The 23,216-nt window shown below is 37.0% G+C and overlaps 1 protein-coding gene across 1 annotated transcript in view; it reads right to left on the reverse strand.

Moving 5' to 3' along the window:
- Positions 1 to 23,216, reverse strand: part of SFXN5 (sideroflexin 5) — a 236,662-nt gene that overhangs the window by 104,424 nt on the left and 109,022 nt on the right. Inside the window, exons 8-9 of the mRNA XM_063457586.1 lie at positions 18,914 to 18,970; positions 16,473 to 16,538 (exon numbers count right to left, since the gene is read on the reverse strand). Coding sequence (XP_063313656.1) covers positions 16,473 to 16,538; positions 18,914 to 18,970 — 123 coding nt within the window. The remainder of the gene's footprint in view (positions 1 to 16,472; positions 16,539 to 18,913; positions 18,971 to 23,216) is intronic.

Genomic DNA, 23,216 nt, shown 5'->3' on the forward strand with positions numbered 1-23,216 from the left:
GCGTCGAGCGTTTTGCCGTATTTTGTTTTTTAATACTGGGGGATGCACTTGGCTAACTTTACAATGGGGGAAGTCTGCTAGTGTTATGGATTGGGTGACTGGGCTTCGACCAGAGTGCTAAGCTATCTCTCTAACAGCAACAGCAATATCCAGTCCTGGCAGTGCATAGAAATAGGGGGCTTTGCAGTTTATGCCTTTATACATAGAGCAAGACGAGTTTTGAGGCAGTCCATACCTCCTTAGTCAGCTAGACAGTTTGTGGGGACTATTTAACGCTAGGCTGCCTTGAAGCAGCAGTCTATCTAATTAAATCGAATATACTCATGAGTCAGACCGGAGGGGGATAATATCATGGTTAGCTGGAACATTTGTTTGCACTATATAGCGGCAGGCTGCCTCGAAGCAGCAGTCTAACTAAGTGTATATAAGAACTGGACCGGCTGTGTTATACACTCTCAACCGATGTACATATATATATACTTATATTGCCAATGTTACCGTTGATCTCCTTGGGGGATACTGTGTATAGATGTGCTTCATATAAGTTCTCCAGGCATACCCTGTAGTATCAGCTGCTTAGCAGGGTTCACAAACTGTTTTTCGATTCAAACAACTATAAAGGTTAGTTGGGACTAGGTTACTCCTCTATCATCCGGAGGCTACTAGACAAAATACTAAGTCTGCCTCTGAGACACTCTAAACCTGGCAAAATTTGATGCAAAGGCTCCTATTTTTTATCCATTAGAGATATATATAGACTAATGGATTCTGACTTCTGTCCCCATTGACTGAGCAGTTCCGTACGTACTACCATACTGTTGTATACTTAGAGTGGCATTTCTAGGATACACTCTCCTCCAGCTTTTTTTAGACTATCTATAACGGATTTAAAAATTTGGACGGACACGTCCATACAGGGATTATGTGTGTCCGTTCCCAACTATATGCATCTTTAAATAGAGTCTAGAAATAGGAACTGCAATTCTAAGTCTAATAGCCAGGATATATACTAAACCCTACGTGCATGTAAGGGTCAGGGTGCTATAAATATCTGACCGAATATAGATTATACTGTATACCGTATTTTGTACTTAATACTATATCTCAGATATCCCTCTCTACCACCTTTACTGCTGCTGGGGAATATCCAAATTGCATCCACCCAGTTTTTAATTCACTTTCAGTTTACACGAGTGCTTCACCATCACTGTGTGTTTGTTTTGTCCGTAAGCGGCTAAATAAAGGGTACATCCCATAATTATTTTTACTTTAAATTTTGAGATATCATTTCGTGTATATATATGATATATAGACATATATTATACCTATATAATATATGCCTATATATCATATATATAATGTCATGCTAAGTGTATTTTTATATTAATATGTACGTATATTAATATAAAAATACACTTATAATTAATTTACACACGTATATATATAATATATATAATAACTATATATATTGTATATATATATTATTATAAAATACGAATAATAAATAATTTAAATTAAAAAAAATAAAAATAATAATAAAAATTAAAAAAAATTATATATCTATACGAAATTTTATTCTAACTGTATTTTGATATTAATATATATATATTTATATCAAAATACACTTAGAATGAAATTGTATATATATCTATGTATATATAAATAAATAAAAAGAATGCGAACTATTCATATGTCCATATACAAAATTACATAAATAATTATATAAATATACACGTAGACTTCAAATATATAAATATGCATATATATTTAAATTCTACGTGCGTATTTATGTAATATTTTTACATAATTAAGTTATTTTATTGATTGCAATTTAAGGGACCTGCCTGCCAACGGAGGCCGAAAGTCCAGAGAATTTAATTTGCTATCACTGTATTTTACCCTGTAACGTTCTACGACACCCTAAAACCTGTACATGGGGGGTACTGTTTTACTCGGGAGACTTCGCTGAACACAAATATTAGTGATTCAAAACAGTAAAACATATCACAGCTATGATATTGTCAGTGAAAGTGACTTTTTTTTGCATTTTTCACACACAAACAGCACTTTTACTGATGATATAATTGTTGTGATACATTTTCCAGTTTTTAAACACTAATATTTGTGTTCAGCAAAGTCTCCTGAGTAGAACAGGACCCCCCATGTACAGGTTTTATAGCGTTTTTGAAAGTTACAGGGTCAAATATATGGGTCAAATATTTTTACATTGAAAATGGCCAGGTTGGTTACGTTGCCTTTGAGAGCGTATGGTAGCCCAGGAATGAGAATTACCCCCATGATGGCATACCATTTGCAAAAGAAGACAACCCAAGGTATTGCAAATGGGGTATGTCCAGTCTTTTTTAGTAACCACTTGGTCACAAACACTGGCCAAAATTACTTTTTTCACACACAAACAAATATGAACGCTAACTTTGGCCAGTGTTTGCGACTAAGTGGCTGCTAAAAAAGTCTGGACATACCCCATATTGAATACCCTGGGTTGTCTACTTTTAAAAAAATATGTACATGTGGGGTGTTATTTAGCAATTTATGACAGATAATAGTGTTACAATGTCACTATTGATACATTTTAAAAATGTATGTTTTGAAACCGCAATATCCTACTTGTACTTATAGCCCTATAACATGCAAAAAAATAGCAAAAAGCATGTAAACACTGGGTATTTTTGAACTCAGGACAACATTTTGAATCTATTTAGCAGTTTTTTTCATTCGCTTTTGTAGATGAGTAAAAGATTTTTCACTTAAAGTTCAAAAAACGTGTATTTTTTTCAATTTTTCATCATTTTTTTCATTTTTTTAAAATTAAATTACATGAGATTATATAAATAATGGTATGTAAAGAAAGCCCCTTTTGTCCTGAAAAAAACAATATATAATTTGTATGGGAACAGTAAATGAGAGAGCGGAAAATTACAGCTAAACACAAACACCACAAAAGTGTCAAAAAGATGCCTGGTCGCAAATGTACAACATCGCAAAAAAAGTCTGGTCCTTAAGGGGTTAAAAACTATTTTTTTAGGGCAATAGTGTGTGATGTCTTTCGGTTAACTGGACATTAGCAGAACCTTTCCAAAAGAAAGTATTTTTCAGTAGGAAAGGTAAGTATTCAATTAGTAGCGGTGACGGATGAGTAAACTGTGGGTGTCTTATAGTACCGGGTTTGTAAATTAAAGGACCTGACCAAATTTAGATTTGACATCCCTCCAACCCCACTTTTGCTCTGCTCATCTACAGAGTTCCACTCAAGAATTTACACAGCAAATCTTCTAAAATGCAAACATCCAAACAGCAGTGTATTAACAGTTTGACTGCCAGGGGCATATTGATTTGTATAACTCGTCTCCACTACAGCATGCAAATTATTAAAAGATAGTGCAAAGATTAGCAATGGAAAAAATAAAGAAATGTTAAAAATATATAAATTCCACCTTCTTTACTTTTGCCAACTGTGAATGGGTTAAGTCTGTAGACATGCCACAAATGGCCGCATTATGATTATATTTACAGATTATTCGGTGCACTAATGTGGTCTCTGGGCATTAGCAGAAACGGAAATGCTAGTCGTGATACGAAATGAAAAGTAAATATGCAAGGGTGGCAAATGTATCCACAGCTGTCAGTGTGATGGACGATGACAAGTGCTATACAACCTCTGCTGACACTAGGTTAAAGAATCATTCACTTGGTCCATGAAAAGATAAACAACTAACTAGAGTACAGTGAATTCTTACAATAGCAATCACTGTTTGTTTGTTGTTGTTTTTTTTTATAGCACATGCTTTTTATAATTTATAAAAACACAAACATTGTAGAACTGATGTCCAGCAGCAAAAACACATTTTAAACAGGGATTGTAACTTAGACGTCTTCTACAGAACTTGCAAACAAATGTAGCATCAATGGACTGAATTGGCTTTAATAGCCAATCACATAATTCCTATCATTTACCATTGCAAATAGTCCTGATACTTAAATGGCTTGCAACAGCCAATCACATAGTTCCTTTCATTTTCCATTGGCATTATTCCCTTCTACGTAAAAGGACTGTAGCAACCAATAGCATTGTTCCTTTCTTTTCCCATTGGCATCAATCTCCCTAATAACACATATGTCATTCTACTTCATTCTACACATGGAGATATGGGAAATGATTGTCTGTGTATCCTTGGTTTGCAGAGGATCTGATGGACCCCACTTTTTTTGGTCAAACCCAACAAGGCATGGAATATCAGAGTCATGCCGAATTTCTCTGTAATTAAGGTTGTTTTTAACGTCTAATTGGCAGAGAAAATCTAGTAAGGGAGTTTAAAATGTACATGTCATTAGTAAATAGCTAATTCTGGAGACTTTTCACCAAACTGTAGCCAACATTGTATAACTTGTATAACTTGTAACTCAACCTTTAGGGAACAGATCTCAAAGAAAGTAATAGATCTTCTAACAGTCACTAATCCTTAGATACCACAGGTGGCTAAAACAATTACATTGGGGAAAAAGGGGAAATGGTTAATGGCTAAAGAAATCTAAATATAAAATATATGTTATCTAAAGATATAATAATGTAATTCACTAAACATCATTCTGAAGTCAGAGAGCCATCAGTTACTGCAGCTTTAGTTTATACAGAGATGGCCATAACATTACAGCACATGTGGGCACATCTGCCATAGTTGTTTTGATTGGCAGTCGCCCAGATGAAAAAAAACGTTGTGACACCAAGACCATACGAAAGACCACAGCAAGGTGACAGTAAGCACTTGGGGCTCAGAGCCTGGTATATAAAGTGCAGCATAATCTAGCTTTTGTATAACGTCATGTACAATACACATGGGATTATTGTGCAAAGTTCTAAATGTGGCACAATTCCAATGTTTTTCATGGTGATTGCTATGCATGAACAATTCTGGTCCTTAAAAGACCAGTTTGGGAGGTATAACAACTTTGTCAAAATTATGTTGTTATGGTGCGAGGATGTCCCTTGCGCTGGCCTTAACGTAGGGGTTAAACCTTTCGCTAACACAAATTCTAAAGGCCGGAAGGCTTTGGCAGCAACACCGTTGAATGGAGAGAGGTCTCAGCTGTTGCTCTCTACCAATCAGTGATTCACCATTCATAAACCTTATGTACCTTTTTCACGACCATTTATAAATGGTGACTGACCACTCTCAGCAAGTGGCCCCTGCCAAAGTCTACTCATTTCGGCGCTGGAAAATAGATTTTGTGGTTAAAACATTTGGGACGGTTTAACCCCTAAAGGTGAGCAATTGCCAAAGGAAATGCTGGCACTATAACAACTTCATTTTGATGTAGTTGCTATGGTGTCTGGAGCGTTCCTGTAATTGCTCAATAGAGGATTACACAATTGTTTCTTTTGTTATTATTTCTTATTTGATGAGAGTGTGACGTACTTTGCTTTATTACAACTGCACAGCATACAGTTACAAAATTATAAATTCATAGACATAACCTATGCATGACAGTTAATGTGATCATTACTGCATCTTTACCAAAACAAGGATTTGAAACACAGTTTATTTTAAGCACAGCAATTTATTTTTAGTTCATGCTATTTTGAAGTTTCAATCAATTAGCACCTAACAGCGTTTAGCACTGTAGTTAATGGCAGTCATCAGCTGCACTGGCATGGCTTTTGTGGTACACAGAATTGCACCCTCCATTTTCATTTTGTTAAAGGAGACTGATATGGATTGTGACATTATATGCTATATCTTTAAAGGAATACTATAGTGTCAGGAATAAAAAAATGCAGTTTATGCCTCGGCTCCTCTTGGCAAGCTTTAAACGTTACCTTTATTTCAGTGCCGCACAGGTCTCGCTATGGCTGGCCCTGTCCCTGCCACGCCTCCTTGGCTGAGATCATCAAAATTGAAGATCTCCGCTAATCCAATGTTTTCCGATAGAAACTCATTGGGAGGCTATTGCACATAAGCAGCAAAATGATGCGCTGTGCCAATCAGCATCTCCTCATAGAGATGCATTAAATCAGTGCAATTCTATGGGGGGTTTTCAGAATGGAGACTCTGAACGACAGTGCTGCACACTGTCCAGCACTGACCCAAGAAGCTCCTCTAGTAGCCATCTAAGGGACTGCTACAAGAGGTGTTACTAGGCAGTAATGTAAACACTGCCTTTTCTCTGTAAAGAACCCGTTTACATTAAAATGCATGCAGAGAATGACTATACACAACAGATTCAGAACAATTATATGTTAACAAATGATTCTTCCTTGATAGCTAAGTCCTACATAACTATGCCCGACACCACACCACAATCTACAGTGAACAAATAGCGCTATTTGTTTACTGTAGATTGTGGTGTGGTGTCGGGCATAGTTATGTAGGACTTAGCTATCAAGGAATAATCATTTGTTCGTCTCTGAGTTAGGAGGCAGCTGACAGGGTTTTACAGGGGATTTGAGACTTAGCCATCGATCTTAACAGTACTTCTGGGGATCGCTGAGCACCATATCTCTAGCGCTAACCCTTATGTACACCCCATATACCTTTAAGCCCTATAACCCGATTGGGCTGATCTTGATCTAATAGGAGGAGTTTTTCCTTTCTTTATGGATTTGTGCAGTGTGCAGGATTGTTACAGGGGTTGCTTTATACAGTGTACCCTTAGTTATTCACTCCAATAATAGGCATTTTATTGCATATTTGAGACCTTAGGGCTGGTATTTATTCTATCCAAGTGTAGCCGTTAGAATTATTGAACTTTAAAGTTACCTGGCTCACTCGGTGGCGAATGTGTGCTTCGTGCAGGACTCATAAAGCACAGACAGTTCTATATTTTCATATGCAGTCTTTGACTATGTGTCACTACGATTGAGACATTGTTGCTATTTAGGGAAGAGAGGGTAACTGTATTGGTAACTTCTTTTGTTACAATCTTTGTCCTCTGCCCTAACAGGCTACATATTCATGCACTATCTCCTATATTACGATCAACCTATTCCCTCCTTTTGAGACATTTAGTGGACATGCCACTTTACATCTAACCTAGCAACTAATAAAGGATTCATTCCACTAAAATAAGCACTGGATAAATGTAAGGACATGGTCTTTTAGTTTTCCTGAAGCTCGGTGCTCATAAAACTTTATTACTTAGGGTTCCCTTCAGTTTTTCCTAAAGCTTTGTAATTATCGGCTATCCAATATTTTCTGGTCCTCTTTTTTGGGGGGAACAAACGTTTTGGCTACTACAACCAGGGTTAGGCCCTTATAGGTTGGATAGTTTACAATGTAGAGACCGTACCCTTTTTTTTTTCTTAGTGCTTAGTGTTTTTTCACTAGTGACATCTGGTGGCTTGCCAGGAATCATGGGAAATCACGGTGACAATTATTGGTCATAAGCTTCAGAATATGTATGTTTACATATAATGATTAATATAGCAGCACTTCCACAAAACCCGAAGAAATTAATAACCTCTCTCACTGAGCTGCTGTCTATACAAGATCATTTTCCTTCCTTGATTTTCAACAATCAGAATTACGGTATTCTTCATGGCCCAGCTCAATAACTATAGTAAATACGCATAAGCAATCAGGTTGTAATAAACAGACCCTATGTAACATCTACAATGTAAAAGGATACTAGTTTTAAAGACACTAAATAAATAAAGTAACAATATTTAATAAAAAGATACAAAATCAGACGTTTTATACAATCTTCTTTATATCATGAACAAATGGAAGGTATCCAGCAAGAATTGACTTACAATAATATGAATAATAAATAATATTCTTAATTGGATAGTTGTGCAAAACTCACAAACTTCTATCCTGTTAATGCAACTCAACATAAGCATTTTATATAAAAGGTAGAGAACATGGCTTCCAATTTTATGTTTTAATCTTTTTAAGATATGCCTTTACGCCCCTAAAAATGTTGCTTCGATTTCCTTATCAGACATTTTTACACCTTTGACTATAAAAAGGACAATTTACTTATTTACTACATTTCTTTTTTTTTACGGACTCTTGCTGAATCCGTTTTATCTATGGGTTTATATGGTGAATAAAACAAGATCTTATTCTATCCTCTTCTTCGGTTTCTATTACACAAAAATGACCAATTTCTTTGCCATGATAGCAGGAAATAAGTGGCTACACAGACAATTGATCCAGGCCAATACCAAACATTGAATAAATACATAGAAAGACTGGCATGACTTGTAGGGCAATTTCTTTATTCAGTTGTCCTTGATGTATCTGAAGCCTGTGCGGATGAGATGAACTAAGACCATCAAAGGTTAACTAAAGAAAGAAGGGGAGGGGAAGAAAAGAAAAAAAAAGTAAAAGCCAAAGCTTTGTATGTGCTTCTTGAGCTCTTCAGGCCAAAGCCTTCATTAACTGATCACTGCTGTCAATTAGCTGTAAATCCCCTCCCAGTGAGAGCCTATTAGAGCAAGATGACCTGAAAACAAGTGCTATCACCCCCAGTGGTCCGAGGAGAGGTAGTATTAATTAAATGGAACCCCTTCAAGACAGAGGCCCACTGAGAAGCTAGAAAACACACGGGGAAAAAAAGTGGGGGAGGAAGGGCAATGTGATAAAAAAAGGTCAGGCTGACATCAGCCTTCCAGGTCAGGTTCCCCAGCATTTAAGCTTTTCCCTTGTCCTCATAAAGAGATAATATTTGTAGTGATTAACTAAAAATCTAGTTAACCTCTTGCCACTTATGCTTTGTATTCCCACGGAATCTATGTCCGATGGCTCTGACCTCTGCCTTGATTCCAACACTTAGAAAGCGGCTTTGATTACCCACTTGTATAATGCCCTTGCTTCAGAGAGGCTCCAATGCAGCTGGGGTAAACTGCTTTAGGAGGAGGTAATTCAAGATAAATAGATTGATGAAAATATTAGTAATACAGGCATGAACACTGCTGGAAATGTGCAGTAAGGGCTAACAAGAATTACATAAAAACAAAGGAAAAGAAAATCGTACTGAGCATTGCAGAACATGTCCTGCAAGATCTATTGTGGTTAATCAACCTACTTGGCCCAATTATCTGTCACACTATGAAGATAGGATTACAGGTCTCTGCGTCAAATTAACCCTAAGAAGTGACTTCACAAGGGAAGATGAACCATTAGTGGGGGTACGAAATCCAGTGGAGCAGAGCAGCCTCCACCATATGTCGTTAACAGATGTAAGAAAATTCCACAGCTGCAAGTCACAGGGAAGGCACCTTATACCAGCGATGGAAGCTTTGTACAACTAAACTAAATTTCTCATGGTGTGCAACCAGGAGCATCATGGGAAATGTAGTTCAGACACATCTGGTGTGTCAGGGTTAGCTATGACTGCTTTACATGCTACGAAGATATATCCTAGTTAGTCAAATATTTTAGGAAATACTAAACACTTGGAAACAAGTCGTTTAAAATTAAGAGTTTGTTCACTAAAAACTGAACTGTAAAAATTGATAAAACAGATTGCAAAATTTCAACCGAAATAGATTTATTTGAAACAAAATCTTGATCATGTTGGAGAAGTCAGTATATAGTTCCTTATTATGTGGTAATTAAATAAATAAATGTATAAATTGTATGTATGAAACATTTTTCTAATTGCATTTCAAAGGAACACAGCAACATATAGCCTTGCATTTAATCTTGAAACAGATATAAGCAGATGCAAAGCCCTAGTGCCAAGCTATGAAAATGTAATTAACTATAAGAAGGTTGAGACCCAAAACATACCCCATTGTTTTACTTCCAATAAAGATTTTATTTTTTAAATGACAAATGACATAAAAGTTTTTCCTGCTAGCTCAGTCTTTGCAGAGCCCTCCATGGGGTACATAGGTAATTAAAATACATTTTTGGGGCCTTTCTTGAAGCTTAAGGAAAGATTAATTACCTAAAGAAGTGTGATATGTACAATTTATTATAGGTATTGGATTAATTGGACCAACCCCCACTATTATTAAGTTAAGGATGGGAAGGCAGAGTTATTTTCTTTTTTACATCCTCGATAGATGGCATTGAATCACAGTTTCCGATAATTTTAATGCCAAGTGTATTAATTAGATTTTCAATATTTTTTGAAAATCAATATTAACTGAACTGATATTTATCTGCTCCCGATAAGCCTTTAATGGCGGCAATGCAATTGATCTGAACTGATGAACTGACTTATTGGGAGCAATTATTCTGCAGATATTACATGTAGGCTGGAATGTAATCAAGGCCCTAATTATCAACATGCTCACACATGCTTAGACTCATACAAAGGCACACACTAACACGCATACAAAAATACACACTGGCACACAACATGTAGCAAATGCTAAATTAATAAGTGCTCAGTAAAACTGAGCTGGTCATGGCGGAGGTAGTAGCATGGCAACTACACATGTAGCATTTTAATGTAAAACACTGCTCAGGCCTCAAAATCCCCGAGCAAAGAATCAAACCATAGCTTCGATGTCTTCAATGTGTTAGGTGCAGCCTTTTACATTTCGTTCTAAAGGCAACAGGGGAGCAATGAAGTGACAACAGAGGATAAGCTGAACTATCTAACGAGAAACATCATGATGGATTGAAGAGAGTATAGACTTAATGCATGGACAAGGAAAGCTGACAGGAAAACAGTATTTAAGAATTGTCTTTTGTAGCAAAAAGCTGGTGGGAGGTGAAAATGTAAGCTGCTCTGACATAGCTGGTGGGCTGTTTGAAAACACAGATTTAGAGTCTCTAACAAATGTTCAGAGATTGTGATAAACGGTCCCTTTTCTCTTCAATCTGTGTATATTTTAAAATCAGTCTCATCCTTTTTAAAATGTAAACCGTGAACAATTATCATGTTTATCTCATTACAAGCAGGTACCGGATGCATTTTGTACTCTTGATCATTAACTGAACCTAATAATATGGTCAAGGAACTAAATGGGGTGCACAATTTGGCTGCTTATAAGGGTGGTTCTTTGCACCCTCAGCATAACCCATAGCCCAGGAGAAAGGGGAGATCACCACCGTATCACCAATATTCCTAAATACTCTGCATCCCGATGGCAAGCTAGCCTGCAAAGGTAGAAAAACGGATTGTGCGGGCACATAAGGTGCAATAAAAAGTACCTTGTGATCATGTAGCATACAAATGCTTGCATGCAAAAATATTTCACTTCCCCCCCGACTTCCAAATGTTATGTCGGGTATGGTCAGCCAACCAGTATATTACGATGAAACCAACAATGATTCCTCCGCACATAGTCTGTGCGTATATTCAGCTTTTACACCCCAAGTGTCTTTCCCAAGCTACAAACCATAAGAGTGTTATAAGACTGTGCAAACTTACGTGACTAAAATAAAATGGGTAATCACAACATTCATGTGATATTAAAGCATGAATTTAACCCTTCATTAAGCTTTTTGTTAGATCATGTGATGTATACGAATGTTGCGACTGCACACTATTTTTGTCACTTGATTCTCCACAACTTTTTTACATGTGTGTGTGTGTATAAGAATAAATCCAGCAACAAGTGTGCCGAAGTCTGATTACTGGATTTACCTGCTGGAAATTGAGAACAGGAACTTATGTGCTTGCACCTGCACCCAAATATGGAATGATGATACCAATAAGTGGCTGAGAAATAACAATTAATCTGTTTATTAGTCAGTTGTTGTTTTGACAAATTCGGCCTGAACATGGCTCTCCTCAAAATCCCATTCTGTTAGAACTGGCTCCATTACTAGTGTAACTGGTCTTCCTCCTGCAATGTGATATCACTGGTATAACTCAGAATTAACTCCAATTAGTCAGAAACAAGTTTCCAATTAGTAATAATTATTTTCTAATTTGCGCTGATCCTGGAGAATGGCCAAAGACCATATTGATTCCTAGTCTCATTAGCCAGTGTTTGTGTTCATCTCCCCAGTACATTCTGACATGTAAATCTTTATTTATATCCACTCAGCACCATGTTCCATACAGTTCACCCTCACCCCAGAACATATTATTTAAAAGAAAAATATTCATACTAAGGAGGATAAAATACACAAAAATAAAACTAAAAATAAGAATTTTAAAAATATGAAAAACAATCATTGTATTATAGAATTTACAGACGGCACTGAAATGCATGATGTTTTATTTTGATATTTTTTGTAAATATCTGATAATTTTGCTGAATTCAATAATCTGGGCATTTGGCTTTTTTCTGTTAGACTGCAAGCTCCATTGGGAACCATGGGGAATGGACAAGGCTAGACACCCCGGGAAGGTATATAATATACAGAGAAGGTATATAATATACAGAGAAGGTATATAATATACAGAGAAGGTTTATAATATACAGAGAAGGTTTATAATATACAGAGAAGGTATATAATATACAGAGAAGGTATATAATATACAGAGAAGGTATACAATATACAGAGAAGGTATATAATATACAGAGAAGGTATACAATATACAGAGAAGGTATATAATATACAGAGAAGGTATATAATATACAGAGAAGGTATACAATATACAGAGAAGGTATATAATATACAGAGAAGGTATACAATATACAGAGAAGGTATACAATATACAGAGACGGTATATAATATACAGAGAAGGTATATAATATACAGAGAAGGTATACAATATACAGAGAAGGTATATAATATACAGAGAAGGTATATAATATACAGAGAAGGTATACAATATACAGAGAAGGTATATAATATACAGAGAAGGTATACAATATACAGAGAAGGTATACAATATACAGAGACGGTATATAATATACAGAGAAGGTATATAATATACAGAGAAGGTATATAATATACAGAGAAGGTTTATAATATACAGAGAAGGTTTATAATATACAGAGAAGGTATATAATATACAGAGAAGGTTTATAATATACAGAGAAGGTATACAATATACAGAGAAGGTATACAATATACAGAGACGGTATATAATATACAGAGAAGGTATATAATATACAGAGAAGGTATATAATATACAGAGAAGGTTTATAATATACAGAGAAGGTTTATAATATACAGAGAAGGTATATAATATACAGAGAAGGTTTATAATATACAGAGAAGGTATATAATATACAGAGAAGGTATATAATATACAGAGAAGGTATATAATATACAGAGAAGGTATATAATATACAGAGAAGGTATATAATATACAGAAAAGGTATATAATATACAGAGAAGGTATATAATATACAGAGAAGGTTTATAATATACAGAGAAGGTATATAATATACAGAGAAGGTATATAATATACAGAGAAGGTATATAATATACAGAGAAGGTATACAATATACAGAGAAGGTATATAATATACAGAGAAGGTATATAATATACAGAGAAGGTATATAATATACAGAGAAGGTATACAATATACAGAGAAGGTATATAATATACAGAGAAGGTATACAATATACAGAGAAGGTATATAATAAGGTATATTATATACAGAGAAGGTATATAATATACAGAGAAGGTATATAATATTTAATAGGCTACCTCTGGACGCTGTAAGAATTTTACTTTTTTTTTTTGCTATACCTTCTTACATTTAAACAGCATAATATTTATAAATAACAACTCTGTTTCTTAAACTAAACATGGTCCGTTTGGTCATAGTTTTGCTTTTGTGGCTGCATGATATAATGAAGAACACACACAATTTTATTTGTAGCCTTTTATTTTTTATAAATAAAGCGATTTGAATGTGCAGAAAGGGCCACTTCCACACCATAATAACTACAGTGCTGTAGTGGTTATGGTGTCAGCAGTATCCTAGGGATCCCACATTTTAAGGAGTCAAAGCATTAGAAACAGGCTAGAGTAGGATTTACTCATAGTCAGACATACAGGTAGGCTAAGAAAGAGGGTATGCATGGTCTGATATACAGGTAGGCTAAGAAAGAGGGTATGCATGGTCTGATATACAAGTAGGCTAAGAAAGAGGGTATGCATGGTCTGATATACAGGTAGGCTAAGAAAGAGGGTATGCATGGTCTGATATACAAGTAGGCTAAGAAAGAGGGTATGCATGGTCTGATATATAGGTAGGCTAAGAAAGAGGGTATGCAAGGTCTGATATACAGGTAGGCTATGAAAGAGGGTATGCATGGTCTGATATACAGGTAGGCTAAGAAAGATGGTCTGACATACAGCTAGGCTAAGAAAGAGGGTATGCATGGTCTGACATACAGGTAGGCTAAGAAAGAGGGTATGCATGGTCTGATATACAGGTAGGCTAAGAAAGAGGGTGTGCATGGTCTGATATACAGGTAGGCTAAGAAAGAGGGTATGCATGGTCTGATATACAGGTAGGCTAAGAAAGATGGTCTGACATACAGGTAGGCTAAGAAAGAGGGTATGCATGGTCTGATATACAGGTAGGCTAAGAAAGAGGGTATGCATGGTCTGACATACAGGTAGGCTAAGAAAGAGGGTATGCATGGTCAGACATACAGGTAGGCTAAGAAAGAGGGTATTCATGGTCTGATATACAGGTAGGCTAAGAAAGAGGGTATGCATGGTCTGATATACAGGTAGGCTAAGAAAGAGGGTATTCAAGGTCTGACATACAGGTAGGCTAAGAAAGAGGGTATGCATGGTCTGATATACAGGTAGGCTAAGAAAGAGGGTATGCATGGTCTGATATACAGGTAGGCTAAGAAAGAGGGTATGCATGGTCTGATATACAGGTAGGCTAAGAAAGAGGGTATGCATGGTCTGATATACAGGTAGGCTAAGAAAGAGGGTATGCATGGTCTGATATACAGGTAGGCTAAGAAAGATGGTCTGACATACAGGTAGGCTAAGAAAGAGGGTATGCATGGTCTGATATACAGGTAGGCTAAGAAAGAGGGTGTGCATGGTCTGATATACAGGTAGGCTAAGAAAGAGGGTGTGCATGGTCTGATATACAGGTAGGCTAAGAAAGAGGGTATGCATGGTCTGATATACAGGTAGGCTAAGAAAGAGGGTATGCATGGTCTGATATACAGGTAGGCTAAGAAAGAGGGTATGCATGGTCTGATATACAGGTAGGCTAAGAAAGATGGTCTGACATACAGGTAGGCTAAGAAAGAGGGTATGCATGGTCTGATATACAGGTAGGCTAAGAAAGAGGGTGTGCATGGTCTGATATACAGGTAGGCTAAGAAAGAGGGTGTGCATGGTCTGATATACAGGTAGGCTAAGAAAGAGGGTATGCATGGTCTGATATACAGGTAGGCTAAGAAAGATGGTATGCATGGTCTGATATACAGGTAGGCTAAGAAAGAGGGTATGCATGGTCTGATATACAGGTAGGCTAAGAAAGAGGGTATTCAAGGTCTGACATACAGGTAGGCTAAGAAAGAGGGTATGCATGGTCTGATATACAGGTAGGCTAAGAAAGAGGGTATGCATGGTCTGATATACAAGTAGGCTAAGAAATGATTTACTCAAGGTAAGATATAGAGAAAAGCTAGGGTTTACTCATGGTCAGATATAAAGATAGGATAAGATAGGGATTCGTTATGATCAGATCTAAAGTCAGACTACAGTAGGGTTTACTACAGGTCAGATCTAGATATAGGCTAGGGTTTACCACTGGTCATATCTAGATATAGGCTAGGGTTTACTACTGGTCAGATCTAGATATAGGCTAGGGTTTACTACAGATCTAGATATAGACTAGGGTTTACTACAGGTCAGATCTAGATATAGGCTAGGGTTTACTACTGATCTAGATATAGACTAGGGTTTACTACTGGTCAGATCTAGATATAGGTGAGGATTTACTACTAGTCAGATCTAGATACAGGGGACGATTTACTACTGATCAGATCTAGATATAGGCTAGGGTTTACTACTGGTCAGATCTAGATATAGGGTAAGTAACTACTGGTCAGATAGATATAAGCAAGACTAGGTTTTACTACCAGTCAGATCTAGATAAAGGCTAGGGTTTACTACCAGTCAGCTCTAGATAAAGGCTAGGGTTTACTTCTGGTGAGATCTAGATACAAGTGATGGATTACTGCTGGTCAGATCTAGACATAGGCTAGGGTTTAGTGCTGGTCAGATCTAGATATAGGCTAGGGTTTACTGATGAACAGATCTAGATAAAGGCTAGGGTTTACTACTGATGTAGATCTAGATGTAGACCAGGGTAGAGTTTACAACTGGTCAGATCTAGATAAAGTCTAGGGTTTACTACTGGTAAGATCTAGATGTAAGCTATGGTAAGATTTACTACTTGTTAGATCTAGAGATAGGCGAGGGTAGGGTTAGCCTAGAGCTAGGCTAAGGTCAGATATAAAGGAAGGCTAGAGTAAGGTGAAGTCATGCTGCCACGACGTTACATTTTTACGTCTCGTGATCCTCAACCAACCATAAGGCAAAGATTATCGGAGTGGCAACTGGAGAGCTCCATGATAACCTTAATGAAACATTACTCACCGCTATAGAGACCGCGCTGAACACCGCTCCTGTGTATCCCAGAATGAACTTTGATGTTGGCGACGGCTAAAATGACACGACAAAATGAGAATATATAGTTCACCACAGCATAGAACAATCAACCAGTACATGAAATATCCCCACTAGGGAGAACTGCTTTGGGAATGTGGCAGACCATGGGAGAGAAATTAATTCAATGTCAGTAAATGTATTATATGTAGGATCAGAGGGCTATTCACTAAGGCAAGCATTTCCAAAAATTCAAAGTAAATGCAAATAAAATTGCCAAATTTGGGGTAAACTAATAAAATAAGAAAAATTCGTCCAAGTCAACTCTGTTTGCAGATGCTATTTTGGCCTTACATCTGCTATTCACTCTAAATTCCCATCTATTCTAAGATCAGTGAGTAATGTGTTTTAAACAATAATTCATAAAGTAATAAGAGGATTGCACATTTATCAAGAGAAACAGAGAATCATAGGAACAAAGAATGTGACTGCAGATAAGAACCATTTAGTCTGCCCAATTTTCTAAATACTTTCATTAGTCCCTGGCCTTATCTTATAGTTAGGATAGTCTTATGCCTATCCCACGCATGCTTAAACTCCCTCACTGTGTTAACCTCTACCACTTCAGCTGGAAGGCTATTCCATGCATCCACTACCCTCTCAGTAAAGTAATACTTCCTGATATTATTTGTAAACCTTTGCCCCTCTAATGTAAGACTATGTTGTCTTGTTGTGGTAGTTTTTCTTCTTTTAAATATAGTCTCCTCCTTTACTGTTTTGATTCCCTTTATTTATTTAAATATTTCTATCATATCCCCCCTGTCTCGTATTTCCTCCAAGCTATACATGTTAAGATCCTTTAACCTTTCCTGGTAAGTTTTATCCTGCAATCCATGAAGAAATAATAATAAACTTCTGACTATCTCCAGGAAAGCAGACCGACATTCATCAACAGACAGAAGAGGCAAAATATATGATGAATGCCTGGAAATATCTTAACATAAGGGTGGTAAATAGTTCATAAGTTAGCCTAGAATGCATGGAATAGACAGGCATACATTAAAGCCATAAAACAAGGATAATGAATAGCACCGTACATGGGGAAACTGAGCTACCGAAATCTAGCTAGTCTGTTCCTAATGGGAGGCAAGACATGTTCATCAGGTGAATGTTTTCTGTGTACAGCGCTTTAATTCAGCTGTTTGTTGGAATGTAGCATATAATAGCACATGCATTGAGCGCAGGCAGAGTTGTCTCATATCTCTTAGACAGACTACTTAACACAAGCAGAATAAGACAGAATTCCTTGTGCGGTATGTAGAGAACATCTATGTGAGTATGCTGTGTACATCTGCATTAGGGTAGATCTCCAAGTGTACAGATGACTTTCACAGTATGTGGATAATACAGGGGAGATTTATCAAAATGTCACTGATACTTTCAAGTCTATTTATCTGGGATTTGTTTGTCACAATTAAGCAAATCTGTCAGTTTTGGTTTTCCTCCATATACTGCTTATTTTGCTACCTAACCATCATTTTTGAATACACCCCAATTTTTTTTTTTTTTTTTTTTTTTTAATTAACGCAATGCATTTATCACTGTTTCTGGCACATGTTCTGATGGAAAAGTATTCTGTTCCACTTGTCTTTTTTATATGCCATTCTACACTTAGGGGTCTCCTGAAATGGGAATGATGGAATTTTTTATGAAAAAAAAAAAAAAAGAGCAAAACAATCACTTTTAGAGAACTTTAATAAATACAATAAAATAATGACGGAATGTAACCGTCACTGTGATGTAGAGATGACAGCTATCTGCTCGTGCTTTATAAGGAAATATACGTGGTGTCAAGTTCTTAGTGGACCATTTTTTCATCGCTAGGTTTGAGTGCTAAAATTTTGTGATACTATCTATAGGTCAGATCTACCATATAGATATGGCCTAGCAATGACGTTCACACCAAAGAGGTGGCACTGTGGAGGGAATGCACCCACGCATTCGCACCTTTGGATTTGGTCTCGTGACAATTTCGGTAAATGAACTGGTTGGGTAAGTGCACTTCAATTATCTATTGTATACTATTTATTTATTGTATACAAAAATATGTCCGGATTTATTTTTTAAAATCTGAAACATTGCACATTGAATAAAAGTGAAGTTTTATTTTTATAGGAAAACCTAGAGTGCTACCCTCTTTTGCTTTTCTACATTCCGTGCCTGATTAGGTAAAAGTAACAGGTATTAGTCTTGAGTTATGATCTTAAACAAAAAGTGCATAAAGTGTGTTATATAATGCGGGATAATAATGTTTTTATTTATATAATAGAAAATAAGATAGAGGCTGCCTGGCCATTAGAGGAGCACAAAGATAACAGTATGATGTCAATGTAATGCGTGTACAAACGATTAGACCCCCTGCCACTTCTCACCTTGGTAGCGTTTCGGTTTGCATAGTTGACACCTGCATTATGACTTTGATTCAACCACTAAACCACAAAGAAACAGGAAATAAATGTGTTAGTAGGTTAGAAACCATTAAATATAGATTATACACTTTGTTACCTATAGATCAAGCAAACATCACCCCTGCTTATACAGGCACGATTCTTTATTTTAATCACGGAGTCATTCCCATAAACCACCTTAATGATGGATGCAAGGATTCTATGAAAAATATGATAAGTTTGGAAATCATCAGACACAGAAAAAAAAAAGCAACAAAAAAACTCCACAAAAAACAGATTAATACTCAATGATTATATCAATGGTAAGGTATCTTGGTGAAGTTATCCCATGATGCACCTGAACATCTTCGCTAAATGCTCCCCGTGTTCCTAGCGCCATTAGATTTCACACCCCTGCTTTAGATACAGGTGTGTCAAACTTTAACTCTTTGAGTAAAATGTGAAGCCACAGCTTATGTAGAGTGAAAACAATGTATAGATTGTGTAAAATGTTCTGTGCGTTTGTAGATATATAAGTGTTACCATCAGCACCAGTTTGTAGTTCTGTGATCAGTGGAGGAAGCAGATTGGCCAAGAAACATTATCAATTATTATTATTATTATGGTTTATAAAGCACCAACACACAGCACAGTGCAGCGCTGTACAATAGGTGGACTAACAAATAAGTAGTTAAATTGATACACAATCTATTAGTTCCCCCAGTGTGCGTTATATTGCACACAGAGCTTGACAGACTGAATGTGCCCCAATCCGTATTTGGGTGCTGTGTCCTCAATGCAATGTTCACAGGGCTCCCTCTGCCGCTGTACGGGCTCTCTCTGTGAAGCTGCTTTAGTGCACGTACAAACCACGCTGTACATTGAATTCCGTCTGCACCGGGCTGCTGCTGTAATCTGTGAGTGCTCATTAACAGGTGACTGTATGATTTGGGCCATCAACCATTGTGGAACTGCATCTCTCATTATCCTTGGACTAAGAATATGCCGGTTGGGCATAATGCGTGTGGCAGTTCCACAACATTTAAATAATTACATTCTAGCTGTCCATGAGTGAATAAACTACATTAGAACTTTAATGACATTTAAACATTTCTAATCTCATACATTGGTTCTATTTATTTAATTATTTTCAATAAATACCAGGGAGATATTGCATTTATCAGACAATATTCATAGAAAATACTCTAAATATTTTCCATGCTCAAACACTACTTCTACATAAACAGCCTCTTCGGATGCAGAGTTCAGTTCAGTGCTAATGTAAAGTGCTTTTTATTAAACTACTAATTGATGGGGTTAAATAAGAAAGCATCCAGTAGCATTCCCATTTTCATTTCGTTTTTGTCACCCACCCCTCTTTTTTGATGTCCGATGCAGAGATGGGTTAGCTTTAATTCTTATCAATGTTGCTTATCATGTGGGCATGCCTTGCTCGCAATATTGTAAATTAATCTACAGAGATACTCGTTCTCCAGAAATGTTTGTTTTCCCCGTTAAGTAATACTAAGTGCTGTATTGCTATTTTCGGAGACATTTAAATAAGAATCCACACTTAGAAAAGAGTCCTCTACATCAATCAGAGAATTAATCAGAGTTAACCACTGACTTTAGACCTTCTTGTCTTATCACATTACAGATTTTTTATAATTTCAATTGATTTATTTATTGACTTGCTCAAAACTCCACTATGTTAAATAATGTGTAGAGAAATACTCTTTTTTTATTTTTCTAATTAGGATGTAGTCTTCATGACATTCACCACTTTTTGTCCAGGTCCCACTCCCAATCATTAGAACGTGTTAAATGGTGCTGTATAGATGATATATGCCCAAAGCAAACACATGACAATAATAAAACATTTAAAAAATATAACAAAGGAATAAAAAAAATATATAGAGGCGAGGGTGAATAAATCAGGATGGCTTGTGAGCTGTCTGGAGACAGAAGTTACTGTCAGAGCCAGTGAACAGAAGGCCTCCTGATCCACGCAGGAGTACTGCAAGCCCACGGCAGTTTCTAAATGTCACCGCAGTGACAGTGACAAACACATGTCACCAACTGTGAGTGGGATCATAAAGCACAGGTTAACCTCTTCACTGCCCTGGAACAGTACAGGAATTATTAACCTACCCAGTCCCTCTGGCTCCCCACATAGGAATAAGCAAGGTGTGTAAGAAATGCTATAGAGCAATCATCTGACCAGGGCTCAATCCGTCACCAATATATAACCAAGATGGGCTCAAATAAAGTTGGAGAATTATTCCAATTCATTTATATTTGCCTTTAATTTGTAATTTAGTTAAAAAAAATCCAGGTTTAGTAAATAATCCCCTTTTTATACTTTTCTTTTTTTTAACAGGGCCTTTTGAACCCTAGAAATTAGTTTTTTCGAAGTGATCATTTGAAAAGCTAGAACAGAGAACCTTGCTTTCAAATAGAATTTACAATGCTAAGATTTTGATGTGTTGGGTAGTTTGTAAGAAGGGAGGACTTTCTGTTTAATTACACCAATTTCCTACACTATCTCTAAGCCAGAAAGTCCTATTAAAGTGCCAACTAAATAATAAAATGCTTCCATAGGCATCCTTAGCCTATGATATATGTATTACAGAGGAGTATCATTATGCAATGACACGTACATGTTGTATATGTATGTAAGGAGCCAGATGTACACACTAACAGGTTGTTATGCTTTGGTGTTTGCCTTCATCTCATTGAATTAGTTAGAATGGCTGGAGTTTCCTGGCACTCTCCCTCCATTCAGTGTTAAACCATTTTCAAGCAGTTTAATACCAAATAAGGGTTCTGTCCATCTACAACCTGACCGCTACTGGAGGTATGGCTAAGGTATGGGAATACCAATTAATACCAGCAATCTGTGCTATGAGACCGAAAGCAGTCAGCTGACACTCTCAGCCAATCACAGCTGCCCGTTGCAGCTCAGGCTAATGCTTCCACGTTAGCCAACATAGCACAGAGTGGATGGGCTGCTGGGGACTTTCTTTAGATTTTAAACATTTAAAAAAATAAAAAAATTCTGAATGGAAAAACACTGCTTGGAGACTCCAGACACTATCACTACTTCAGTGAGATGAAGCCATTTCAGTGCCTACAGTGTACAGTAATCATGTATGACAGCTCTTTTTACTGACACTACAACAAAGCTGGGCACCAATTCCTCCTTTTTTTTGAATGTTTGAAGTTTTCATGGGCTGGAAGTGAGTTTGGGAGTTGCATCCACCTCTCACAAGTAGAGAAATTTCATAAGATTTCCTCCACAGCGGGACTAATAGGGGTTTCCAAGTAGGGAGTGTTGTGCAGCTTTCATTCCACATTACTGAACATTAATTATTACAAAATAAATAAATAACGGGAGATTAGACAGATGGGAGATTGGAAAAAAAGGTTTTGTTTAGAAAAGTTTATTTCAACAAAAAATACTATATGCATTTCTAAGCCATATTCATAATGGTGAGATTTTTTTTTTCAAAAGCTGCACATTGCAACATGATTTAAAGCTTGATATATTGTAGCACAGGCATTGCAACAGAAATGAAGACCGGTTTTACCATCCAGCCAGGTGTAAGCTACCCAAGACCAGGACAAACCATCCAGCCAGGTGTAAACTACCAAAGAACAGGACAAACTATCCGGCCAGGTTTAAACAATCAAAGCCCAGGACAAACTATCCAGCCAGGTTTAAAAAATCCAAGACCAGGACAAACCATCCACCCAGGTTTCTCAATCCAACACCAAGACAAACCATTCACCCATGTGTAAATTCCCCAAGACCAAGACAAACCATCCAGCCAGGTGTAAATTCCCCAAGACCAGGACAAACCATCCAGCCAGGTGTAAACAACCCAAGAACAGGACAAACCATCCAGCCAGGTGTAAACAACCCAAGAACAGGACAAACCATCCAGCCAGGTGTAAACAACCCAAGACCAGGACAAGCCAGGTGTAAACTACCAAAGAACAGGACAAACCATCCAGCCAGCTGGAAACAACCCAACACCAGGACAAACCATCCAGCCAGGTGTATACTACCAAAGAACAGGACAAACCATCCAGCCAGCTGGAAACAACCCAACACCAGGACAAACCATCCAGCCAGGTTTAAACTATCCAAGACCAGGACAAACCATCCAGCCAGGTGTATACTACCAAAGACCAGGACAGACTATCCAGCCAGGTTTAAACAATCCGAGAAAGGACAAACCATCCACCCAGATGTAAACTATCCAAGACCAGGACAACCCATCCA

This window comes from Pelobates fuscus, chromosome 6, assembly GCF_036172605.1.
Source record: "Pelobates fuscus isolate aPelFus1 chromosome 6, aPelFus1.pri, whole genome shotgun sequence".
Classification (NCBI taxonomy): Eukaryota; Metazoa; Chordata; class Amphibia; order Anura; family Pelobatidae; genus Pelobates; species Pelobates fuscus.